This window comes from Athene noctua, chromosome 4, assembly GCF_965140245.1.
Source record: "Athene noctua chromosome 4, bAthNoc1.hap1.1, whole genome shotgun sequence".
Lineage (NCBI taxonomy): Eukaryota > Metazoa > Chordata > Aves > Strigiformes > Strigidae > Athene > Athene noctua.
In genome coordinates this window covers 3,087,012-3,113,381 of record NC_134040.1, presented here as the reverse complement: position 1 = coordinate 3,113,381, position 26,370 = coordinate 3,087,012, and the positions used below count along the sequence as shown (strand labels likewise).

Sequence of the window (26,370 nt, the reverse complement as noted above, 5' to 3'; positions counted from 1 at the left end):
AATGTTGCGAGACTTACCTTTAATAATGCCTTTGAAAGCATCAAGCACAAACGTGATGGATATAAAAAGTGCAATTATTTCTTCTGTTGACCTGTGGAAAAATCCCAGGAATTAATATAGCCATTAGCAGAGTCTGCATTCAACTCCATTCAAAGGAAAAAATCAGCATATTCATGCATTTACATTAAAATATACCAAGTTTAGTTAGACTCCAACTCAGGAAACAAAACCCAGTAAATCTTTAAAAGCTTCTTTCAAGCTAGAACAATAAGCTGATATGATACTAGCCTCATCTCACAAAATACATTTTGTGGCAAGTTTGTAATTACAGAGCTTGTGGAATGTATAATTTTTCCATTTGCTGAATAATCTGATCAAAATACAACTTCCTGAAAATAGCTACCTTTTGAAGAGCTTCATCAGAAGGCTGAAATTAAAGAGGGAGTACATCACAAGGAAAAAGCTGTTCCACAGTCCAATCCAGGCATAGAAAGCACTGAAATCCAGGTTGTAGTCATCACAGATTCCTCGGATGACTGAAAAAAATGACGCATTCATATGTCAAATTAAACTTTGACATGACCACCCTGTGATTCTCATCTGCTTGATGGCCAGAAGAACCATTTTCAAGACTTTGCTGCAATGCACTTATGGCAGATACCATTAAATCCCTCTTCTTATGCTCCTGGATGAACACTGGATCAACCTAAACTGTTCTCCCCTTCCCCATCTCCCTCCTTCACTAGAAACAAGAAGAAGCACTCGGAAGAAAACACTCTCACACTGCTCAAAATTATCTTTCCTAGGTATCAAGGCCACAAAAATCAGGCCTTGGATTTTGCTCTCGCTGACATTTCAGGATGCTGTTGAGCAAGGGATCTCATACATGCTTTTGCACCGTATTTACTCGGTCACTGCATTGTGGACAAACCTTCACATCTTAAACCCTTCAGGCTAGTCACAGCCCATCTAATTGTTCTTACAGATATTGAGTTTTCTCTCTTACACCTCTGGCTCAGTAACACCAACTTGCAGCTGTAACTGGAAAGCTACTGATCACACCTTAACAGACCAATAATAAAAAAATATAAAAAACCCTAACCAGCAAAAAAATTTGTCTTAGGCTCTTATCCTCAAGTTGGTTTAATGCAGCCACATGAGAAAACCATCAGATTAAAAAGGATTTCCTCCCTGGAGCAGAAGAAACGCTTATTTTCCCAACATGTTTTTTCCGTGCGAGATGATTCTTTTAGAAAACAACTTTAACTAAACCTGAATCAAATTCCTCCCCTCTTCCTCAGCAACAGAAGCAGCCTTTTCGTATTGATTAAACAAATGCAAAGCTGTACCAGGATTGCAAGGCTCTTGTACAAAGTCCCATTACACCACTGGCAATCACATCGGTCCCGACGTACAAGTTCAGCAGACTTACCATTAATGTAGAGTGCTAAAGGAGCCGTGGTTAGGAGTACAACTAGAGGCTGCCCCGAGAAGAGTGCGTAAAGCAGCCCTCCAATACACTGGCCAACGATTGTCTTCTGCACATCTACAAATAATTAGAAAGGATGGAAACACACGGTTTTTAACAAACACCTCCCTGACCAAGGAGGATAAGCCAACCATTTGAAAGTAAGAGCAATGCTTAGAGGGGGTATAAAGAGGTGAGACGCTGTGAAAGCAAGAAGTGACCCTTTGCCAGTAAACTTATACCAATAATTTAAGATGCCACCAGATTTCCAGATGTTGAACTATGAAAGTTGGGTGGGGGTTTTTCGCTTGGTTTGGGTTTTTTATTGTGGGGTTTTTTTTTGGTTTTTTTTTTTTTTTTTAATTTTTATTTTAAACAGTTCTTAAAACATAACCAGTATTTGTGGAGGCCTTCAGGACAAGATATAAAGTAAGACTCCTATGAACTGTAACAGCAGTAGGAACTGCATCATGGCCACAAATGGGATAGAGCAAAGCATCATCTGCTATACCAGTGATTTGGATACTGGCATCAAATTCAGCTCAAATGCACATGAGTTTGTACTAGGAAAAATGCACAGATAACTGCACAGTTATAAAGTGAGCATAATTTGAAAATACAGTAGCATATATCTGCATGCATCCAAGTTCAGATGATATTATCCTAAGCAGTGTTCAATTTTTCTAGTCTTAGAAAAAGTCATGAAGGTTACAATTGTTACATTTAGAAAATGTAATTAGAAAATTAGAAAAAAGCCTTCAATTTTTTTTTTTTTTTCAGTAAATAAAATCTACCAAAACTTTCCATAACCAGAGCTACCCAGTTTGAATACATTGAATCCTATAACATGTGCAAAACTGATAAACTTACCAATAGCTCCTCGGGTGTTTTCATCATTGAGTGACCCAAATGCAATGGATGGAAGGAGGCAGGCAAAATACAGAAAGATCATAGTTGTGATGTATTTTCCTATAGCTTTGTTGTTTCCAATAACACCTAGTATAAACCATAACAAAAGTTATGTTAGTACTGCCCATCTGTAAAGCATTGAAACCCTACTCAAACCAGCCATGTGTACCATTAGTTCTTTTCATGTTGAAAGGCAGAAGTAGAAATTCAGTCCATGCTTCAGTCTTAAACGCATAGGTAGGTCTTGAACATTTGATTTTGCACACCCGTGCTTGCTCTGTTCACCTGGGACCAGAAGTAGAAGCAGCAACATGCCACCAGACTGCTTCAACAGACATTTCTGCCATTGTCAAAACAGGAAATGCTGGAAGCCTTTTGTTCAGTTTTGCCAGCCCCAAAAGCTTGGAAGAGGATCAAAGCAGAGATCATAAGTTTAGGGTTCATAAACCCCACGTACCCTGCCTTTTTAATACCAACTTCATAGGTATTCTGGACTATGCCCCTAACAAGCTTCATGATGATCACTCATCTTCACAACTCATGATGCCTTGGGCAGAAAAACATGAAGTACTTCATTTTTCCCTAGACAGAAATCTGAGGTTATAGGCTTGAATCAATAATATGCTATGCTGAGCCAATTAGGGCTCGCAGACTTACAAAAACAAATAGCACAAGAGGTCAGGAATGCGTACATTGAGAGTCTTGCTTTTAAAAAGCCCTTCTGAAAGAATGGCCTCTTTCTTTTCCATCCACTCACCCCCTCTCATCTCCATCGGAAAAAACACACCAGGCCAAAACAAAAGCAGCCAGAAAGAGAATTAAAGTGTCATAATATGAATTTAAGGGCCTCTGAAGTAGCTTCCCTTTCCTGTTTTCAGGCTGATGTCCGTCCCCAGTGAGCTCACATCACACAAGAGAAAGGATGAGAGATGACAATAGCTGAATTTGCTCAAGGAGAATATACGTTTTTTTCCACAGAACAGTCTCTTCAGAAAGGATACACCAGAGGGCCTTCTCACAGAAAACCTTGTAACAGCCTTCAACCTGTCTGTGTCACCATCCTTGATGATACTCCTGCTGTGAGACACTTGGACAAGCTTGGAGTTGCCCAATTCTCCTTTCTGGAAGCCTCCTGAACAGTGAATTCCCACACAGGCATCTGCCCCTAAGCTCTCAAACACCCATCTGAGCCTCTGTAACATTAGTCCCTTGATGAGGGAGCTACAAGCCAATGAGTTGAATTGGAGAAGGGAGTGCTTTGAATTAGAGGCTGTTGGTGCAACATGGAGAAAAGCTGGATGTTCTCACAACGGACTGACTGTATCACTGGAATGAAAAAGAAAAAAAAAATCTCACTCAATGACTTTGGGTTCTTATCTAACATCTGTTTTCTGCACCATGTGCAGTGCAGAGATAAGGACAGGAGGATGCAAAAACCAAAACTCAAAGGTGATGTGTAATGGACAGGCAGAGCATGAAGAAGGGACACCTTGTGATGGTTCCTGTTTGCAGACACAAAAGGAACAGACAGTAAGTAGGACTTCTGATGCTCAGAATCCTCAAAAAAAGGGCAGGGGCTGAAACTTGACAAGAAACATCTCAAGCATGCAAATATGAGCCTGACCTTCCAGGAGTCCTAGGACCAGCTGTTTCAAGGCAGATTCCTTTCAAATTTATTGTGAAGATTCAGAAACCACAGACCACATTCCTGACCACTCTTGGCAACCAAAGGGCCTGAAATATACTTCTTGCAGATGAAGCTTTCTCATATGATCACAAGTCCAACAGCTGCAGGCTCCTACCTCACACTCCCAAGTGCCTGAGACCTTTAGAAAAAAGGAAAGACTTGGCAGGGCAAACGGTAGACCAAGTGGTAGTTTTAGCAGTAAAGATGGCCACATCCTTGTTCAGAGGACTCTGCGCCACTCCAGAATACTGATTTTTGGACAAAAGAATCTTTACAAGATGAAGGTCAGAGGCAATGATGACTGAAAGCTTTGAAATCATTCATAGACAACCAGGACCAGAGAAGCAACTAACACTAAAAAAAAAAAAAAAAAAAGGCTCATTTGCTGAGCAGAGAAAGCTACACAAGTGATGAGGTGCTTTCTAAAAAACCTTTCAGGTAGATAAACCATAGTATTAGATGGCAGAAGGAAAGAAGCAGCCTTGAAAAGCATCACAAAAGCTCATGTGTGGCTTTTAGTTTCAGCTTCAATCCTTGCAAAGCGAGCAGCAGGAGTCCTTGCTGATGATGGAGGCCCTTATGCCACATCATGGCTGGGTCCAAGACTTCCAGTACAAAGCAGTATTTTTTTTAGCCCATAATCAGCCAGATGATATCCAAGGAGCAAAGAATCCCTTCTGGTGGGCAGCAAAACTCACTTCATAATGGAGACAATAACTACATCAGATTAAACATACTCTCACAAACATGATTAATCACTCTTTAATTGCAGTTAATATCATGAGCAAATACTGCCTCTTTGCACAGATTCACCTGAGACAAGTGCTAAAATCCAGCATTAACCACAATTTACTTTTGCCTTTTTAAAGTCAACATCTGGCGAAACATTTTTCAGAGTCTATTTGCAACCCAGAGACTGACATTACTTCATTTAAAAAGAAGGTGTGCTGCATTATGATGGCATTTCATCTGCAGCAGGCTCATAAAGCCATTGAAAAATGTGTCACTCCAACCGCACAATGTGAATTTGTAGCAGAAAAAAAAAAAAAAAAAAATCAATCCTCAGTCCAGCTGTGAAATTTGCGTAGATGACTATTACAGAAGCAATCCCTTGAAATTAAGGTACATCTACACATTGAAATTGGAAGCAATTATGTTCATCAACATGACAGTTCTATTTTACTGGCTTGAATTTCTGAAATGTCGTAGTTTTAAGAGACAAGGTTGGAGTTTCAGAGAAAACTGCAGCACTGCTGGCCTCGCTTTGCCTGGTATTCTGCATCAATAAGTTAATGACCAAGAGACCCAGAGACGTGGGACTAAAGCTCCTTAAATCTACTAATTGTACATTTACTGAATCAAAATTGAGACAGATGGGCATTCTATGAAATGTCTATTAATGCTCTTTCCCAGTTCTCTGAAATGTCCAATGCAAAACAAAGTGCAATTATACTGATCTGCAGCACAGAAGCAAGGATGTGTCAAAGCCCTGATTTGAAAAAAAAAAAAAAAAAAAGAAAATCACCTTTCAACGGTAAAAACACCCAGTTACAATATCTGATCATAGGTTTTGAGCCATAAAAACTGAAAGCATTACAAACTCCTGCTAATGCCCTCAAGCTGGGATTTCAGTTATTTAAGTAGCTGCTGGACTCTGCCCAATTTTCTGAAGATGAACAGAAGATGAATCCTTCCTAAAGTCCTGTGAAGAGTAAATCTCAGCAAAAGTGAGACTAAGAACTTAACCGGAAAAGGAAATCCACTCTTGCTCATTCTGGAGCAGAGAAGCCAAGCATATGCTCAGACTAGAGAAGTATGAAGAAACAAATCAAGGGCTCGGAGCTTTCCCTTATTCCTTTGTTTCTTTCACACGAAGCGCTAGTCTCTTGGAAAGAAACATCCACAGACAAACCAAGATTCTTTTATGCCTCTTCAATACATCTCCATCCACCACTGACACAAAGAGAGACTTCAAAAGTAACCCAGGCCACGATGCCCCAACGCATCCAACAAGTCAGTCTTCAAGAGGCTGTTGAACTTTTACTCCCAGGTGATATTTAGGAATGAAGAGCTGCAGAGTGACACAGGAGCTACCCCATCACCTAACCTAGGGCAGCAGAGGCACTGATGAGAAGGGACAAAGCCTATCTGCAATCCCTTTATTTTTCCTCCCTCAAGAATGCAATGGCCAGTGCAACCAGGTGGGAGACTCAAAGATGTGGCACATGCCACAGCCAATCCACAGTCAACATTTTAACAGGTTTACACTCTGTGCTATCTTAGGCAACCAGCAAGACAAAAACTCCCCTTTCAAATCTCATTTTTCCAGTGCCTTCAAGCTTTCCTTCAAAGCATGCCTGCATTACAGGGAGCTTTGGAGATCTCTCTCCTGGAAAACACAACCACCACATCCTGAGGTTGCTGCCAGCAGATACACTTGCCTTACTCCGAGGAGCTGGTTAGGGACTCTCCGCAGGACCAAGGGCAGAGAGGAATCCACATCGGCAGCTGAAATATCCACCCACCACAGCCTCGTGCCAAGGATACAGGTCCAGGGAAACAGGGGGCAACAGTAAACTTCAGCTCTCCTCTCTTCCCTTCATGCTCCCTCCCCAAGTAGTGAAGGAACATGGCAGAACACAGCAAAGCTCACCATAAATATCTCAGGCACCTCAAATTTCCCTTTGCGCACTCCAGACACTACATTTGTAAGTGTTTATTCCTCCATGTTGTACCAAAAGATACGGACTGAAGAATAAGGGTAGCAACTTTTAAGGGTTTCGGGAGACTTGTAACTGAGTCCATGCAGAATTCCATCCATTCAAACCAGCCTCAAAATAAAAAGAATTCAGGAAGCTCCTAGGGTTCAACCAAGTCATAAAGAGCAGTAATATTGATACACATGTGTTTTGAGCCTATTTAACAAGATCAGGATGAAATTCTGTACAAATGTGGGTGTGTTTTTTTTAAGAAAGCAAAATCCCATAAGCAAAGGTTGTAGTCATTAGGAGACTATGTGCCATTAATCCTAATTTAAAGAGAAAACTACAGGTGTTTTCAGGCTCAGCATAACCCAACTGCTCATCTTCACATGCTCCCGACGAAGACACCTATTACAAAGCCATCCATATCACTAAAGTCCTGGACCAAAAGTTTAGAAAACTCTTTTGATCCTTGCGTGTTCAGTAAAATGCACAATACAAAGCAGAACTAAAGCTGACAAGTTCCTAATCTGGAGGAAAAAAAAAGAAAAAAGCAGAAAAAAAAGATTATTCCTTTCTTTCCTCTCCCAAATCATGACGGTTAGGGATAATTTAATGGCCAGCTTTGTGCAGCGTGTGAAGAAGTTCAATCCCACAAAAGTCAAACTGACAAAACTCTTGTTGGCCCTACAAAAGCCTCATTATTTATCACCCTGCCCTTAATCGGTTTATCTGTCTAACCAAAACCCCAGGATGCTTCTTGGATGAGGATTTAGAGACTCCAATCATTCAAAAAAAAGGCATCTTTGTAATTCAGCGCTCTTTGATGATGCACGTGGGGTTGTCTGGAGCACAGATACTTGGATAGCTCAAATCCCTAATGTTCTGGTACACTGCTGCTTTGAGACGGTTCAGGAATTTCACATTCCTGATCACCTTTGGTCTTGGTAGTTCGTGGCAGCTACTTTATGCTCCATCTGGTTTTCATTCTGTGCAGACCCTTAAAGAATTCATCCTAATTTCTGGTTTCTGGGAAGAAATGGTGCATATTAATATAGAGAGGTTTTTCTAAATAATCCTCTTTTCTCCATCTCCTATTTGAAAAGGCATAAATGCTCCAAAGGTGAGTACTTCACATTTGAGCTGCAGTTGTTCTTGAGACTCACTTAGCTTGTTTCTGCACCTTCGACCCTCCCAACAATGCACTGATGCTTTAACATATACTTGCTCCTTATACCAAAATAATCTTTCTGGAATATTTGTAATGCTGGATTCTCAATATGACAGTATTTCACCACTCAGGGCAGATGCACTCAAGGGAACAATTCTTTCAAGCTAGTCAATCCCAGCACCTTGTTTAAGTCAGGCCTGATCTGATACGTTCATCAGTTCATGGAAAGCTTGTGGACCTGGCTATAGCTGACAGTCCCAGGGCTGAGAGGCAGCATGTGCAGGTTAATTTGGACATGTGCAGAGCCAGAACATGGACCCTGAAATGGATTTCCAAATCTGCTGACATCTCTATGATGCTTTTGTGACTGTCAACCTGCTGCGCTCAGGATAGGCAGTCACAGCAGACACTGCACTCTGGCCTGAACCCCAGAATCATCAAGGCTGGAAAAGACCTTGTAGATCCTCCAGTCCAACCATGACCCTCCCCCTGACCGTTCCCAACTCCCCCAGATCCCTCAGCGCTGGCTCAGCCCGACTCTTCAACCCCTCCAGGGATCCCGGGGACTCCCCCCTGCCCTGGGCAGCCCATTCCAACGCCCAACAGCCCCTTCTGCACAGAAATCCTTCCTCAGAGCCAGCCTGACCCTGCCCTGGGCAGCTTGAGGCCATTCCCTCGGGGCCTGGCGCTGGGGCCTTGGCTCCAGAGACTCATCCCCCCTCTCTGCACCCTCCTGGCAGGGAGTTGTAGAGGGTGATGAGGTCCTCATGGGACTGAGATGCACGTGGGTCCCCAACAAGGTGCTTCTGCAGCATTTCTCTTCTGAAGTGCTTCAACACCCGTTTAGAATGAAAAGTTAGACTTTGGCAGCCCTACAAAGCAACAGCCGTAGAGATGAAGTGACCTGAACTCACTCCAGTTCAGAGTTTAAAGTCCCCTGACAGTCTGGTGTCAGTGATGCACATGCCAAGAAATATATTTTTTTAATCAAAACTTAAGATTCCTTGCTGCTTCCCTGAAAATAATTTCTCATCCTTCTCCCTCCTCAACATACCCTTAAATCCTTGGAGAATATATCATTAGCTTGACTTCAAACCGAGCCTGCCCTCCTATCACCCCAAGCCTCCTAAAAATAGTTTCATCCCAGAAATTACAAAGCACCTGGAGAAAGTATCCAGCACTCAACCACTGTGCTAAGCACCAGCACCTCATCCCATTTTATTCTTCCCAGAGGAGTGGATATGACTAACTGCAAAACACATTGTGGTGGATGAAACATTCCTCGTCAACAAAACGGGATCTTTGTGGGAAGCAGCTACTTGGCAACTCCCCCAGACACATGGAATCTCCTTCAGCCAACAGCTGATTGCCATGTTCCTCTCCTGGCAGTGGCAGCCCTTGCTGAAATGTAGTGGAGGACACACGTCCATACCCTGCCCACGTTTGCTCTCAAGTTTAAGCTGCTGTGGAAGGTGGCTTTACACTAGGATACTTGCTTGCAAAATGGGGTTTGGGTACATATCTTATTTTTTTATGCCAACTCCAAGGGAGACAGCCATCAGCAGAGGTGCAGTGGGGACACTGTGGCTTGAGGTGAGGAGGATTTAACAGCAGAAAGGTGGCTGATGGAGCCTCAAGAGTCTCCTTGCCTACACTACATCTTTATTGTATGAAAACTTCATGGGTTTGAAACTTGAATATATTAACCAACTCCCCAGTAAGCTGTAAGAAACTGAACAGGTTTTGATGTCAGGTTGAGGCTTTGCAATCATGGTTTGCCCTGAAGGACTTTTCACAGACTCTCTGAAAGTGAAAATTTGAAAGTGAAAAGGGAGAAAGTGACTCAAAAACCAACAAGGCCATTGTGAGAGCTATATAAAGCCCGAAATCTGAGGCTCGATATAAACACTGTCTTGCTGCTCCTGTGATCTGGCTAGAGCAGACAAGCCATATCCTGCTTTTAAAAGCACCGAGCTGAAGTTATTGCAGCTCAGACTTCGTTTAAGCATTCTCAACTCCCACAGCATCACCATAATTGCTATTGATGCTGGCTTGCAATGAGAGCAGAAAGGTCCTATTAGGCCAGCGTTGGCTAATTAGGTTGCAATGAGTTGATCTGTGTCTACACACGACAATAATCCGTGTAATCACCCCGTTGCTTAATAAAAATTAAAATCCTCATCTACATACAGCTAGCATCTTCATTAAGGGAAGACAGCAAGATTCTCATCTATGGTGTACCACGCTGCCTATTCACAGGCTTTTGCCAAAATATTCTTTTAAATAAGAAATGAGAGAGCTATTACACGTATCAAAGAACACATTCAACGCACAACTGTAAACAGGACATCGCATCACAAAAATTCCAAATCAGGCCAATGCTTTCATAAACATTGGCCAACATACCGTCAGTGAAGTCCAAAGCGTACACTGGAAATCTTCGTGCAATGTCATCAGAAATCCCCTTGCCAACATTGAGAAACTCGTGCAACTAAAGAAAGGAAGGAAGTGCTGTGTCAGTTTAAAGACTCATGTATTGTTAAAGAGATTAACCTCCTTATTCAATACTGATAGGAGCAAAAGTGGTCATTTTGAATAGGGCATTCAAATCCCATTTTGTAATGATAATAAAAATAAACTCTTCGCACTTCGATTTATATCCTCAAAAGCATTGTAAAAGAGAAAATCCCCCAGACCACCCTCTTTTCCTCCCTTCCTTCCCTTCTCCCCCTCCCATTCATACCTGCACCCCTGTTTTGCCAGAGAGGGAGCTGATGTGGTGTGACCTGCTGAGAACACCCCGGCCAACAGCAGGATTAGACCTTGGGTAGCCTGGGGTGAAACCAGGTCACAGATACCTTCCCCATCCCTCTATCCAACTTCTTTTTCTTTAGATACCACCGTAAAAAATTTTCCCCAAATCCAAAGAAGTCTCTGAAAGGGGATCCCCAGCAAATGCTCCCTTCCTTGGCATTGCCATAGGAAAGGGAGACCTCAAATAAATGTAGTAAGGGAGCTAAGACTGTCTACACCTCAAACTCCACCAAATGGGAAAAAGCTTGAATAACTTCACATAACCAAGCCAATAATTTCTGCCCATTAAATGACAGTAAGATCATCGTGAAAGGGTTCCAAAAACCCAACACATTCCCTTTTATTTCTGGTTTGGGGGCCTGCAAGGTGCAGTAGGATTGTTTATAGGATCTGAAGCTCACCACAGGCAGTAAGGAGCTTTTCAGAAATATGTGACAGCTGCTATTGACTTAGAGCCTCCCAGCTCTCACAGCTACATCCTTACAGAAAGCACATGGAAAGCGTCAGAGTAGGCAACACTTGCAAATGAAGCACCTGTCAGATTTTTTTTCCTGTTATCAACTCAAAGTACACATACTACTCTGAAAATCAAATGCACCTTTACACAGTGTTAATTACTGCAGCTGTCTCGTCTAAAACATTTCATATGTTTGTTGCAGGACTAGACACAGAAGACTTACAACCTCTGCTGGGGAGTATAGGGCAGGGAAAATTTATACCAACAGATCCTCTCAAAACAGCACGGACTTTGGCTGGTTTATGTGGAAACTGATAAAAACTACTGCTTTGGAAAGGACTTGACACTGTAGTGCTCGTTTAACAGACTACCCAAAACTTTGTGTTTTCTCATGAGATTCGCCTGCTTTGCAGCGCCTGGATGATCAGTGCCATCACTAAAATAAGGAAACCTCTCCTTTAGGAGGAGCACGCGGGGCAGAGCAAACACTATGGTTTGGGGTGCAAAAGATATCTCAGAGCACCAGTTCCTTTACCAGTGACTATGGCAAGTCATATTTCAGCTACTTCAGTCAAATCTGCTGCATTTTGCCAATACACCTGTATTACTTTGAGACGGTTTCAACTCTAACCTGAATCATCAGGATGAAGACAGCAGACCCCAGCAGAACATCTGCATTTTAAGCATTTCCGAAAAAGCTAGGAGCTTAAACTATATTTGGAGGCATATTTGGACATCAAAGCCATATGCGCTTGAAAAGCAATTTAATTTCCCCCCCTCCACACACACACACACATAGAAAGACATTCCTGAAGGCACGAGTCAGCCAGAGAATCACAATAGCTTTAATGACTAATATGTTTACTCATCTCGCTGCAGTGAGAATGGGGAAAACGATGCTCGGGGTATCTCATCTTCCAGGGAAGAAGCCACATGCTTGCTGCTGGCCTGGGGCTACACATGGGGTGGGGAGAGATGGGGCACTCATGCACAGTGCCTGTTCCAAGCAGCAGTGAGTGTGCAGAAAAGCACTGCCTAAACTTCACGCCCCGCAAGGCAAGTTCAGGCAAATTTGAGAGAAGGGGGAGCCGATGAGTTATATTTGAGACCCCTCCCAATTCCTTCATGCATTTGCAAGTTTAGCCTAGGATGGGGCATGGGGGTGGCTAAGGATGAGGAAAGTTGCTGCTTCTGTATGGCTAATCCTCTTCTTACTTCCCTCTCTGCTCAGCTTGGCCTGCACTGAGGACATAGAAGACCAAGTTCACCGACCTCTGAAGTTACTGCCCTTTTTGGTTTTACTTTTATTCCTCCCAACCTGTCAACCACGCATCTTCATTGTCTAACCCTACTTCAGACATGTTTCAGTCTGGATTTTGCCTCCCGCAATCTTCTGAGCTTGCACCTTGGGAGGTTTCCAAAAATCTTAGAAAGGGCAGTGCTGACACTTTATGTTTGCCCTTTTGATCTGCTTCCTCAGACACTCCAGTCCTGGGAATTTTTTTGGACTGCCATTCCCTGCTTCAGTGGGTCAAGTTTGGCTGACCCATTGGCTTTCCACTCCCACTCGTGGTGGCACCTCTCTCATGGTCCCATCACATTTTTGTTTTAACATCCTGATACTAGGTGACTTTATCCAGGAGGCCAGAGCTGCATTCCCCACCAACACCAAGATCAAGGCTTATCAGCCCTTCGGAATCACAGCTCAGGTCCCCAGCACCAAATCCTCCTTCAGTCTCCTTATTCTCCTCTTCAAGTTCTCCCAGCGCTTTGCCAATGCTACATCTAATACACGAGGTAGGAAAGAGCAGCAAAAGGAGCACACACACAAAAAAAACCCTAGATGAAATCCATGAATTTTCTACTTTCCATTTCACAAATCCATCCAAGTCTCTTGCCATAAGCAAACATTGTTTGCTTTAGTGGAAGAGGCTAAGCCAGCACATAACAGCAGTTAAAAAGCCAAACAGAAAATACCTGCTCCAACACCAGTGACCCTTTCTCAGTCCTCTCTTAAAGTACTAGGGGGCTGCACAACTATTTTACACAGACCAGGGACACAAACTATCCCCCCTCCTGCTGATGCTGAGCAATAGCCCAGCCCTCTCGGCAAATCCACACAAGTATCAAATGGCCACGAAATCACAGCTAGAAAGCATCACAACTGTCAGGGGCTCCTCCATGAACAAAATCATAATTAGATGCCTCAGTAAACAAGTGGATTTCAGGCAGGCTTAATTATGACTGAGTATGTAGCCTTGCCTAAATAATCCTCTGAGATGAGCCAACGCAAACTGACTGTGCTGTAGGCACAGCATGGAATGCAACTGTCATGTCCCCTTTAGTATTTTAGCAGAGGTAAAAATGAGCACTTGCAGAAATCCCACTCTCACACAGAGCACTTGAGGCCCAGTTCTCCCCCATCACTGCAGGACCAAGGGAAGGAGGTGGTAGGAGACAGATTTTTATGCTACCAAGAGACTTTACCCTCTTGCCCTCTCCTGAGGGCTCACTTGTAATAATACAGTGGCTCTGGCTTAGGGTATTTATTTCACTGGAGGTGGTTCACAGGTTGAAATTACACCCCTGGTCTCACATGAGTCTGTGCTCATATCAAACACTTCCTTTCGAGTAGGCTATTGCACAGGGAAGGCAGGGGGGAGGAGATGCTGCTGGAGATGGCTCTCATAGGAACCGAGGAATGCAGGCTGTGATCTCAAATCAACCTCGCTTCTCCAGGCAAATCTTCGCTTGCCAGGAAGAGAAATCTCCATTTCATCTCTTAAGGTCTATGCTGGCAAGGCAGCGTGGGGGACAGCTTCTTCCAAGAGACACGAGAAAGCAGAGTTACTACTATGCAGGCTGCATCTCCTGAGGGCTGAAGCATAAAAAACAATGATTTACCAAATCCAGACCAAGAACAGTCAGGGCCAAGAGCAAGTGCTAAAGAAACAAGCATCACTATCTACACTGCTGGCTCAGAGCCGTCAAAAATTTGCCTGGCCAAGGCTGCTTGCCCAGCAAGGCAGGTAGGAACCACCACTTCTCAGGGCCAACACCTACAAGCTCAGCGTTGCATCCAGCCCTCCTGCGCATCAAACCACAGAGCAGAAAATCCTCTACAGACATTTAAAAAGGGCTAGTTTTAGCAGAAGACAGAGCCAGACACTTCCAACCGCTCTAACAAAAACTCCTTTGAAAGGCCAAGTGCAAAGGGTTAAACCTATTTTACCTAAATTACATTACTGCAACTACTCTGAATACCACCACTCTGAATGACCTAGGTTTAAAGAGGGTTTCAGGACTTGTTCTGTAAACTTAAAAGAGCAGGAATGGGGTCTAGGAAAGTTCAAAGCACTACCTATAAGCAAGGGGGTTCTGCAGGAAAAACATGAGCTTTGCTCATTTCCAGATGTGCAGATTAAAACCCCTTAAATTATTCCAGGAGTAAAAAAAAAAAAAAGTAGTAAGTTAACCAGCTTCTGCACTGCAGACGACTCAAAGCTTTAAGGTTATTTGTAATTCAGGGACAGGAGCAGCAAGCTAGGGATGGCACAGTTTGTTTTTCAGGTATGCTGTCTGGTTAAAGAATGAATTTCTGAACGGAAAAGCAAAACGATGACCAACACACAGGAAATTCCAGAAAAGAAAGCTGGGTTACAGCATTTCCCTCAAACTTTAAAAGTACAAAGCAAGTAGCGATTTACAGAGCTACAGATCAAACAGCGAGAAGTCAGGCCAAATACTGACAGGCAACTTTTAAGTGAAATTACTGTGCAGAGATGGCCAAGTAGTCTTTTGGCTGCAGGAAAGACAAGCGGCAGCTTCCTTCAGAGAATTCTGATTGTAGGATTAAGTACCTTGGACCAACAACGCACAGTGATCGATTAATCCCACCCTTGACTAAGCATCTGGAATCAAAGTCCTGTAACCATTTTAACCCCCTATCACTCTGCATCCCTTCAGCACCTGACTCTTTGAAGTGCCTGGTGGGTTTTTTGGGGGTTGTTTTGTTGTTGGTTTTTTTTTTTTTTTGAGGGGTGTTGGGGGTTTTCTGGTATGGCTTTTTTTGTTTGTTTTTAAAGATTTACAGCAGGAGCTGGGGAAGGTGGACATAGAACAGCCATTTGTAGAACCCTCAGTGCCGAGAGCTTGCTAGGAAAGCCCGATGGATGCAAGCAGCAAAGGTGCTTCATCTCCTTACCCAAACCCCGTCGTATTTATGCATTTGGACACCACTGAAGCAGGGCCACGGCAGACGTTGCCCCAGCCTTACCTTGAGGGGCTTAGGACCATGTGACTTGTGCCCATCACTCATTGCTGAGGGTCTCTGATTCACCACCGTCAACAAGTGGCGTTGGTGGACTAAGGCTTCCTTGAACTCTTCTTCAGTTTTGGTTTCTAGGAGTTTTTGCCGAAAGGTTATGTCTGAAAACATCGTGGCAAAGGTCCTGCCCACTTCTGTAGCAGTTTTGGTACTTTTCTGAGTGAAAAAAAAAAAAAAGGACATAAAGCAACCTTTGTAAAGTTACCTTTTTTCACTTCTGAAAGGTAAAACCACTGATTTTCCCCACTGGGCACCATCTGAAAAGCAAGCTGCCTGGCTTCCAGGTCCCTGGGGACATACGATGGAGAAGGGTAGATGTGGAAGCTGTTGCAGATGAACACACCAAACACAGCAGGATCCTATGAAGGCATCAACATACCAGCCCTGACCAGTAGCACTCATCAGTCTTATTCGATCAACTTCCCAGGACTCAATCCAAAGCTGAATCATGCTGAGCATGCATTTTTATCCCCAGTCTCCCTTCGAGGCTGCTAAATCTGAACAAATAAGAGTTTTTGCTATCCTACAGCATCTCAGCATTACTGCTACTGGGGTGGAAAGACAATGTAGTCACGGTTTCTGCAGGTAGAAGTACCGTGGTATCTTTTCCAGAAGGCTGAGGTTATTGTGCACATCTGCTTCATCAACTTCCCATTTTCTGGGCATTAAAACTTAATTCAGTTGGCCTCTCTGGGGCAATTCTGGCAGCACGAGTGGAGGTTGAGAGCCTTCAGCTAAAGTAACTACTGGCACAGAGGAAAGCACATGGAAGAAGCAGCTGAGCACACACACAGGCACCACTGTCTATCTTCACTAAATGCTTGGAAGGGACAGGAGACTTGCAAATAGGAAAAAGGAACAAGTGCAGATTTGCAAGCTTTAATGTTACTGTAAGCCATAAGCCTGGTCTTTAAGGGTCCAGCTTCAACAGTATCCAAACCTGCTTTGCTATTGCTCCAAGCACCTTGGGAATTATATACAAAGGGAACAGTAAAGGAGACTGAGCTCCTCCCATCCCTGCACAAACCCACAAAACCAATCTCTACAAACCCTGACCCACTCAAACTGTTTGTACCACCTCGATCGGGACAGGTAAGCTACTTGGCCAAGGCAAAGTTATATAGAGCCACAGCTCATTAAGAGCTCCTTCTGATGCAAAGTTTTCACCCACTCGCCTTAGTTACACTCAACACTCATGTAGCAACTGCTAGAGACACCCAAACAACCACCCTCCTTTGGGCAGCCTCCAAGCTCCTCGCATTACTGTGAAAAGTAGTAGCGAGCATATGTGATTGATCTGAATTAGTTTTCATGATTCATAACAAAGCAGATGAACAATTTCTCCACGAACACAACCAAATAGTTCAGTATTGCTTGATGCAGAGGCACGGACATGTGGGTGGCACTGCACTACTCCTAAAGTCATCACTAACACTATACTTGCTCCATCACTCGCACTGTCCTGCCTCCACCTCTCCTCCGTCATCCTCTCTCCATCACAGGGAACATCCCTTCAGACACGCTTGCTAGGACACATTCAATTTAAGTTTGTAGGGAAAGGTTTGGATTTAGGAGAAGATAATCCGCTCTGGGAGTAATTTTTCTAGAGTTTATAAGCTTGGTCCTTTCAGACCGAACCAGCCTGGATTTGCCACCATGGGGAAGGCTTCTCTTTTCACCTCTAAGAAGCAGCAGTCCTTCGGCTGGATGCTGCAAGGGGTTACTTCAGGCTGCTCAATGCTACTCCCTCCCTTTGCTTTCCCAAAGAGACATGAACAGTTTAGAGGAAGAGCACAAACATTTGCAGGAGAACAAGTTTTTCCCATCCTCCATATTAGAGAAGGCCAAGGATCTGGATTCCTTAGCACAACAGATGCCCATTTTCTGGCCTTTTTTTTTTTTTTTCTCCCCAAGCAAGGCTCATTTAATCTGTTACTGTCAGCAGGTTAATTATTTTAACTGCTGCACCAGAAATGCGTATGTAGAGCTGGCTAGATAAACTCATTTAAAATAAAAAGCATATTGGCAACTGCAGCTCTGCTTGGCCTCCACTCCCTTTCCTTAATTTGATGCTGTCCACTGGAATTGCAAACTTTCAGGACACAAGCGGATACAGAACTGTTTGCTGGGTGCTTTGCACGTAGCTGGCCAGAGATAAGCAAACTGCCATACAATGAAAGAGAGATCAATGCTATTGCACATGGGTTCAGTTGTTTGCCTGCTGCTTTTCATAAGGAACATCAATATGTTTTCAGCCTGTTGGGTTTGAGATCTATGCCAAAAGCACTGAACTGCTCAGTTGGGAAAGATCTGCCAGAAATCCTGGGAAATAAGGAAACACCAGTATTTCTATTTAAACAAGGGTGGTGGGGAGGAGACAGACAGACCAGACTAGAAGGTCCCAAGGTCACAGAGGCAGCATTGAAGAGCAGGAAATTGAATTAGGCTATGTCCTGTTCCAGACGAGGTTCCCAACCTTTCTAGCACCTCCCAGAAGCACAGACCTAGTAGGCCCAAGGTGTAAACAGCCAGCTTAAGTGTGAAAAGGTCTTGAGCTTTGAACTGTTCAACCATTAGCTTGGAGAACACACCATCTCGATCAAGCCAGTGCTTTCTAGGAAGACAGCACAATGATTCTTGATTAACCTTGATGCCCCTGTGATACTGTAGTAAATGTGTACTACCATGACATTTGTTGGCCTTGTCTACATCAAAGAACCAGCAAGTACACTTGAGAAAGCTTTAACCTTGCTGCTTCAAGCACCAGAAGCTATGAAAACACATCCCAAAGGATGTCTGACCTTACAAGCACCCCAGCTCCTACAGTCTCATCCTTACAGCAACAGAGCTCACAAAACTACATCTTCCTCTTGGTTACATCAGTCCCATCTACAGCCTCTGCAATCACACGTGCAGTGCAGCTGTTGGTCCCATCAGGAGAGCAACCCAGACCCTTTGCAGTAGGGCATCAGCTGCAGACTCACAAGAGCACTTCAGAAGCCTGGCTTTAACCCTGAACTGCATTCTTTACCTCTGAAAATAGCGACTAAACTGGTAAAGCTGGAGGGGGGGAGTCTGGAGTAATACATGCATCGTAGCTGTGGCTTTAGCAAAAAGTGTATGGGGACTAGAGACACACTTGATCTGCAGTATTCTCCTCCCAGTCAGGCTAGAGGCCATTCTCCAGTGTGAGATGAGGACACAGCTGACTAATCTACCCCTCGCAGATGCTGTTAGTATAAACTATCTTGACAACTGCTGAGATCTCAAGCCTTTTCACATCCCTTTGCGTTTTAGAAATATGTTGTCATTAACCCTAGAAGGAAAAAGCACTCTTGGGAGAACCTTCTGAAGCATCAGAGCAAACAAGAACAGAATACTCACCATTTTAGGAGGAGCCAGGACTAATATGACAAATCTCACTTCGCAGGAGTTTTCTCCCCAATTCTGAGGCCTCTCCAGGCGGCTGATGCAAACATGACGTCGCTGAAGGGACTTTATAGTGCAACTGTGAAGGAAGATGGCATTGTTATACTTAGCACTCTGACACATGGCACCGTCTCTCCTGGTGCACAAGGTTTATAAATACATATTTCGACTTCAAGAAATGGAAGATGTTGTTGGTTGTGAAAGGCTCACTTCTGAAGTCTTAATCAGTGACTTTAAGGTATCGTCAGCCCAGTTCTGCTAGCTCTCTTGTAAAATTTGAACATCCACGTTTTCATGGGAAATACCTTTCCAGATTTCAAGGTGTATTCTTCCTCTTCCCCATCTGCTTTTTAATAGCCAAGAAATCAAAAGACAGAGAATGAAACATACCTAATACTTGCAGTGCTACAGAAGCTCCTACAAAAATCCCTCCTAGAAAAAAAAAAAACCAACCTAACACCTACATTACTGAAAAGGAGTTTACACTTGATTTCATTTCATGTGATCTCCCAAAGTGCTTCTGGAAACATTAAGGCAAGATGCCAAACCAACATATTTCCACTTTTTTTGCCTTGGGCAGATCTCTGTTTGAATGGCTCTCCCTATTTGCTCTCAGCTGTTATTTTTCCCTTTTCTGGTACAGGTGCGTTGCAGACACCAAGCTTACCACCTTGCTCAAGATTTACAGAGGCAGGATTGCTGCTCCGAGGGAAATCCTTGGCTGCAATCCAGCCAGCCCCTCTGGGCACACGATGGCTGTTTCAATCCCGTAACAAAGACTAGCAACGCGTTGTTTGAAATAAACACAGAGATCATCTGTGGAAGCCATGAAAGACCAGGTCTGTCTCCACCCTGGGATATTTAAACACAGCTGTGGTCAGGGTAGCTATCATTTTTCCTGCTGGGAAATTCTGACAAAGCAGCGAAGTGACTTGGTGCAGTTGCAGGAAGACGTTAACACCACCCTGGACTGCAGATCTCCTGTTCCATTACAGCCACCTACTACTTCTCAGCAATGAAAAGCACTGATGAGAATCAGAGGTTTTGGCTATTGACAATGAAAGATGTATGGAAGTGTGTTTTCCTACCTCAGCAATTTATTTTGTTTCTGGTTCAAAGTAACTTAGAGACTGCTTGCTCCCTTTTAGTCATCCAGCAAGCATCTATCACTGTCCTGAAATCATCTCTCCTCTAACTTCTCTTCCATAATCCTAGCCCATTTCTTCCCTTTTAACGTGTTCTCACACCCATGCACCGTGAAGGTTGCTCCAGTAACGGCTCCAGTAAGATCTCTGGCTAGAGATGTACTAGTCAGGACCACTTTATATTTTCTATTAAGTTCTTAACTCATATGCAAAAATCACAAAGTATTTTCTTATTGAGTTTGACTTCCTGATCACAGATTGGAAGCAGCCTACTTACACAAATTAATCTGACAAAGACACTTGTCTGAGAGCAACCAAACAGCTTAATTAGAACAATATAGGTCATGAGTAAGATGACAATACTTCATTCATTTCTGAAATCCCCTCCGCCACAGCCCCGCGTCCTTTTTCTACTTGAATCAGGTTTGGAAGGGAGAAAGATCAAGGCAAATCCTAAATTTAGGAATAAATCTCTTCCAAAGTAATTCAGAATACAAGCTATCTTCTCAACTAAACCCAGAGTCTGGATCTGCAACAGCCCTTGTCCCTCCCTCCCAAGGGATCAAATGAGCACAAAGAACACTGGTTTTCACAAGGAAATCAAAGCCCTTGGTAGCAGTCCTGCTGTGGCTGGACAGCATACAAGTCCCTTTGTGTTACAGTTCAACAAGCCAGTGGGGAAGATACATGAACTCCAGGCTTTATATGAACAGAAAAACCTTCAAGCAGTCCAACCTCCGGTTTTCTCCCTGTCTACCTGAACTGCTCAACAACAATGAATAGTTAATGCACCAACAGAAAAAAAAAAAAAAAAAAAAAAAAGCCTTATTTTGTGCTCCATTCTCAATATTTTCATACCTCAGATGTTGAGCTCACCAATTAATTTGTTTTGAAAAGGAAGGCTTCCTGGGCATTTTGAACATCATTTCTACTCCAGAGATGGCCAGAAACAGGTATCAGATACTTCTTGCTCAGAGAGCTGTACTAACTTTCCAGACATCATCCCTTTCCTGCCATGTCTATCAGGCAGCGGGAAGACAGCAAGAAAATACTGAAGAACAAAGAATAGCCAGAGAAGACTTATTACAGTGCAAGGGCTGATCCCACCAGCGCACGCCTCAGGGCCTGAAGAGGGGCAGGATACTGAGGTACACACACGAACGTAAGCATGTACGTGTTGTGGAGGTACAGGTTACCAGCCATCTCTTGGCAGTGCTGCTCAGCAGCTCCCTCTCCATTTGAGTAAATCCAAGAACTGGAACCTCACAAAAAACACCCCAAAATTTCAACTTCCTCCTACCCGAGGCAAGAAAGTCAACGTGCAAGAGCCCTGCTCCCCTAGCTACAATATGTGCAGTCATGTTGCACTACAGCAGGTTATGTGGAAAAATCTATTATACAGTGCAATAATTTAGCAAGACACATGTTTTTCTGTAGCTAACTTTCTCCCTGAAGTGACAGGGTTATGTTTCAGCTCTAGTAACTTGTCTCTATGGCTCTGCTTTCCAGAGGTGACAGTCTTGCCAACAGTGTAGTCCACAGGGCTACAACATCACTTCAGCTCAAGAGCTTCTTGGGTATGGAGGAGAAAAACTTGACTCTAAAAGGTTGCTCTTTGTTAATGGATCGCTTTTGCATACAAGCTAATTTTCTTGGCAGTCCTGCCAAAACCTTGTGTTTCTCTACATGAAGAGCCCACTGTTTCGTTACCTCGAGGGACTGGGCAAGTGTGCAACAAGAGGGTCTTGCAGTGCTTAGGCAGTACTGGAAGATTTGGCAACACTGAGCACATTCACAGGACACCAAACAACCTACTGTCATCACGACCCATTTTTATCTGAAATAGTTTTATCGATGGTGCTGGACTTTGAGACTTCTCACACCTGAGACAGTTTCTTCCAACTCTTCCATAAAGACCTCTATTGACACGGACACGTGCATCTGAATCCCAGTATCACACCAATCAAGCTGAGTGTGGACCATTGAAGAACTGCCAACCTAGTTTAGAGGTCAATGCGTGGACACAAATTAAGTCAATAATACCGTTACAAATCAGGTTGAGTTGGTTTAGTGAGGGTAAACCAGATTAAAACCAGGTTTAAACATGTGCCACAGAAAATGTCTGAGGTACCTGGGCATTGCTGCATGGAGAGGAGAAACAGTGCCTTTGTGCAGAATGCAGCCTCCTCTGCACTGAGCTTGGTCTCACTTTGTTATATCCCTTTATTTGGGGGGAAAAAAACCCCAGTGTCTCAGAACTTTTAGTTGTAAGGCCAAGTCACTTCTACCCACGCATCATTCAGCATCTCAAGCTTTCTGTCAAATTTAAGCCGTTATTTAGCCAACTCAAATCCCGTTCCCTGGTGTAGTACTTATAGCTCCCACTTTTAATTCCAGAATCCAGATACAGATATCCTATAAACCAAAACTGCAGTCCCTGCGAGGCCTGTGCAAATTTTTAAAGGACAAAAAAAAAGGGGGGGTTTTCCACATGGAGAAATCCCAAGTTATGCCAAGACTGCAGGTAAAGCTCAGCACAGTTCAGGCCAAGAGGAGAGTTACTTTCAAAACAAAGTAACTTTCTTCAAGAAGCACTTAAGTAAATTCCCACTAAGGAAAAAAATAAATCTTAAGAGTAAATAGCCAAAGCCCAAAAAAACTTAAGAACTAGCAAGACATTTTCAGCTGACTCTAAATCAAGTCTGGTTTGGCCAAAGCCTCCAAGCTCCTTTTTGGTTTGGGTTGAGCTAAATTTGATTCTCTTTGGTTTGGCCAGAAAGCTGAAAAATCTATTTTCACCCAGTATTAGTCACACAAGGAAATGCTGGGCTATGATTTAATGAAATGTCAGGTTGTGTTCTCAGCAATTTTATCTTGATCCTCCAATAATTGAGCTCATAAAAAGGGCATTTAAATTATAGCACGCATTCCTGCTTTGCTGTCCTCCTCTCTTTCCAGGCTGCGTATCTAGCGGCATTGAGCGTGGCACTCAGAGGGCGAAAGCTGGCAAGGCTCCACCAAAATCAGTGATACACCGAGTCACACACGCCGCAGGTCTGCCCCACACCCAAGATGTTATCAGAGTAATAACACATTTCTCAACCAAATCATAAAAAGGGTCAAACTATGGAGACCCAAGAGAAACAGAAACCCTCTTTAAACAGGGCAAGAAAGGAAGTTAATTCAGAAACAAATTATTCCCTGCAGTAAGAAAAAGTGCCCAGCAGAGGTAATCAGCTAGCCAGCCTTTTCCTGTCCCGATGCAGAACAACAATGACACTTCTTGTTCTCATCCACTGCAAATAAATCTTCCTCTGCGGAGCAGCTCCAGGCACAAGCTTTCAGAAACCAGAATTTGCAAGTGAGGAATGACGCTGTGACCAGCAAGCCAGCTCACCCGCAGCTTGGCAGAGGGTTGTTTCAGCAACAGTTACTCCAAGCTGGATATCGTTTTGGACTGGTAAATGCATAAGGAGACATCTCCTCCCTGTACACATGCTGCAGGCATCCTTCTCTTCAACACATCTCCTTTGAGACTCAAATTCCTAACGGTGGGTTGGAATTTGAGAACTTCTTAACACAGCACCTGCAAGAGCTTCAGCTCTCCAGCATAACCTAAAACAGGCCAAAAAGGGTGGCTCAGGCGCTAGAAAGAAAATTAATCAGTTCTTTGGACTCAACAAATACTTGAGATGATTGAGATAAATTCTGGAGAAGAGGCTCTTGTAAACAAGACTCCAAATCTTGTAATCATTCCTCTGAAGTATAATATTTGTTTTAAACAGTTGAACTGTTTAATTTCCCACAGCATCCCATTTTGCTCTTTGAAAGAAAGGGCACTATTCTGAGGAATACACAGTAACTGACTATTTGAAAGCTATTCAACAACTAAATCAGAAGCAACGTGGCTCTTCTACAGACTCAAACCTCTGAGTCTGGACAAATCCTTAAAACCATGAAATAGGCTTTGCATTACTTTTTTTGGAAAGATCCATTAGTAACGTTTCACACAATCATCAGTTATACATTAAATCTGAGAAGTTAATACTCAAATTTTCCTCTATTTGAGCAGCAGTCTTGCTTGATATCCAAAATAACCTCACAATACCTGTTTTTGAAAGGCTACCTGGGTTTTTCCAAGCTAAACTCCTCCACAGGAATCATTGCAATGACACACTATATCAGAGTAAGCAATTTTATAGCAACACAGAGCACACAAACCACTAAACCACTCTTGGATTGCAGAGAAGCTTTTTTCCTCTGCTTCATTTGTTAAAACAGCTTTAGCAAATCAGTTGAATGCACTGAAAATAAGTCCTTTACCAATCCATGTGCCTTATCAATGCAGCCAAAGGAAATGGCTCTTCAACTACTCAATCCAGGCTATAAAGCAGCTCAATTTCGTGTTTTTCTAAGGATTCAGCTTTGGAAGAAAACAATTATATCCCCTGGCAAGAAGAATATCGCCTGGAAGTTGTGATGCCCGGGGAATTCCACTCAGCTCAGGGAGCATTTGTTCAATAACCCACACAGCTGGTGTTTCTCCTAGGAGGGTATCAGGGAGAGAGATCCACCAGCAGTCAGTTAACAGTTACTTTAACATCTTAAGCATTAGATATTCTTCACTCCAAAGGGAAAAAAAAAAATAACAAGAACAGTCATTTGCACCTCCATTTGTCAGACAGCAAAAGCAGCAATTGGGTGTGATAGGACTTGGCTTGTGATGAGAGCCACTTCTCCACACACTCTCCACTGGGTAAGGCAGGAGGGGGCTTCCTTGGGCTTTCTGACCCACAAAACTGTGCAAGACCAAAACCAATAGTTCTCACAGGGGCTTCTTCCCCACCTTTCCTGATCCAGACATGCAGAGCATCTGGTTTACCCCCTCCAGGCTTGGGATCATGGTAGGTCTGGGTGGTTCACAGGCAACTCCGAGCACCCTCCTGGCAGTACACAGACCTGCTGCAGTCACTGCGTGCTGGAGGGTGCCCAAGCACCTCCCTCAGCACCATTAACAGCAGAGCTTCCTCGTGCTGAACAACTGAGTAAGTCTGAGGATAACAGTTCAACACCCCCCACTCTGGGACAGGTTACCCCTCATCCCAAATTCTCTGATGAAACAATCAACGAGGCAGCTTCACGGTGAAGCAGCAAGACATCTCCATGGCAGTTTGTGTTGTCTTGTTCTGGCAAATGCTATGAATAAGAGAAAGAAAGGGGCGTGTTTGCGGTTTTTAAGGTATGAGATCGTGTCCTTGACTGATGAAGCTCATCTGTAACCCTGAAGATTTGCTTTCTATTCTAGTTAGAAAACCATCACGTACACAAATATCTAATAACCTTCATTCTTCTAGAGCTGAAGACTGCTGGCTAATGGGGCATGCAGTACTGCGCTACTCCCAGCCACGCAGAATCTTAATGAAGGAGTCTCAAGGTTTCCATAAGCTTATGTACCCCGGTACAGCTTCAGCAAAATCAGGTTTTGGCCATTCTTGACAAAAAAAAAAAAAAAAGCCCTACAGCCTATTGTGACTCAGAAGCCAGTTGTTTTCCTGGAATTCAGTGGAATGTTCAAACCTTGAGATCTTCAATTCCTCGAGGGTTTGTTCTGTCGTGTGGCTGCAGCCCAGATCCATATGGTACATTTAATCTTGCTGATGGTTCAACAGACCTGGAACTGTCAGGAAAGTACCAATTCCAACAGAAGCAGAACAGCTGTTTCACCCTAGGTTTTCCCCACCACTCTTCCCACTGATAAATCAGATAAGAAAGAGCAGCCCTCCCTCCAGCACAGAAGAGGGAAACAAATTTTTGTATCCATTTGGAATGCTCTTCTACAGCCAGGCTTTGGACAACTCAGTGAAAATCCTACACAAGTTTTGTCTTTCTGATTCTAAGCGAATTTCAGCTATAGTATTTCTCCTCAAAATCAATGCAGAAACAACACTACCAAAACTGTATCTCTGAGCTGCTCTTCCTCATTAACATAATCCTACCATGATATTCAGCCTATCTCATCCACTAGGACTAAAAAGTTAGTTAAGGTGCACAAAAGCCAGCAAGGCTAATTTAAAATTTAGCAAAGAGTACAGACTAAATGCAAGGATAAAGAACACCAGATATCTCAAAGGTTCTTCCCACTCACATGGAAAATTTTTTCATCAACAAATTCCTTTTACTTTAGAGCTTTGGAAGTTGTTTTGCAATCTGACTTCAAGAAAAATGTAAGATCTAAAAATATGGTTCACAATCTGTTGCATA

At 43.3% G+C, this 26,370-nt stretch overlaps 1 protein-coding gene across 2 annotated transcripts in view; it reads right to left on the bottom strand.

Annotated features, from left to right (window-relative positions):
* SLC4A11 (solute carrier family 4 member 11) overlaps nucleotides 1-26,370 on the bottom strand; it is a 93,796-nt gene that overhangs the window by 24,608 nt on the left and 42,818 nt on the right. For both annotated transcript variants that reach the window (XM_074904264.1, XM_074904265.1), the window contains 7 exons: nucleotides 18,920-19,043; nucleotides 15,485-15,691; nucleotides 10,344-10,428; nucleotides 2,339-2,464; nucleotides 1,433-1,546; nucleotides 404-536; nucleotides 18-91 (listed from right to left, as the gene is read on the bottom strand). In XM_074904264.1, coding sequence (XP_074760365.1) covers nucleotides 18-91; nucleotides 404-536; nucleotides 1,433-1,546; nucleotides 2,339-2,464; nucleotides 10,344-10,428; nucleotides 15,485-15,691; nucleotides 18,920-19,043 — 863 coding nt within the window. The remainder of the gene's footprint in view (nucleotides 1-17; nucleotides 92-403; nucleotides 537-1,432; nucleotides 1,547-2,338; nucleotides 2,465-10,343; nucleotides 10,429-15,484; nucleotides 15,692-18,919; nucleotides 19,044-26,370) is intronic.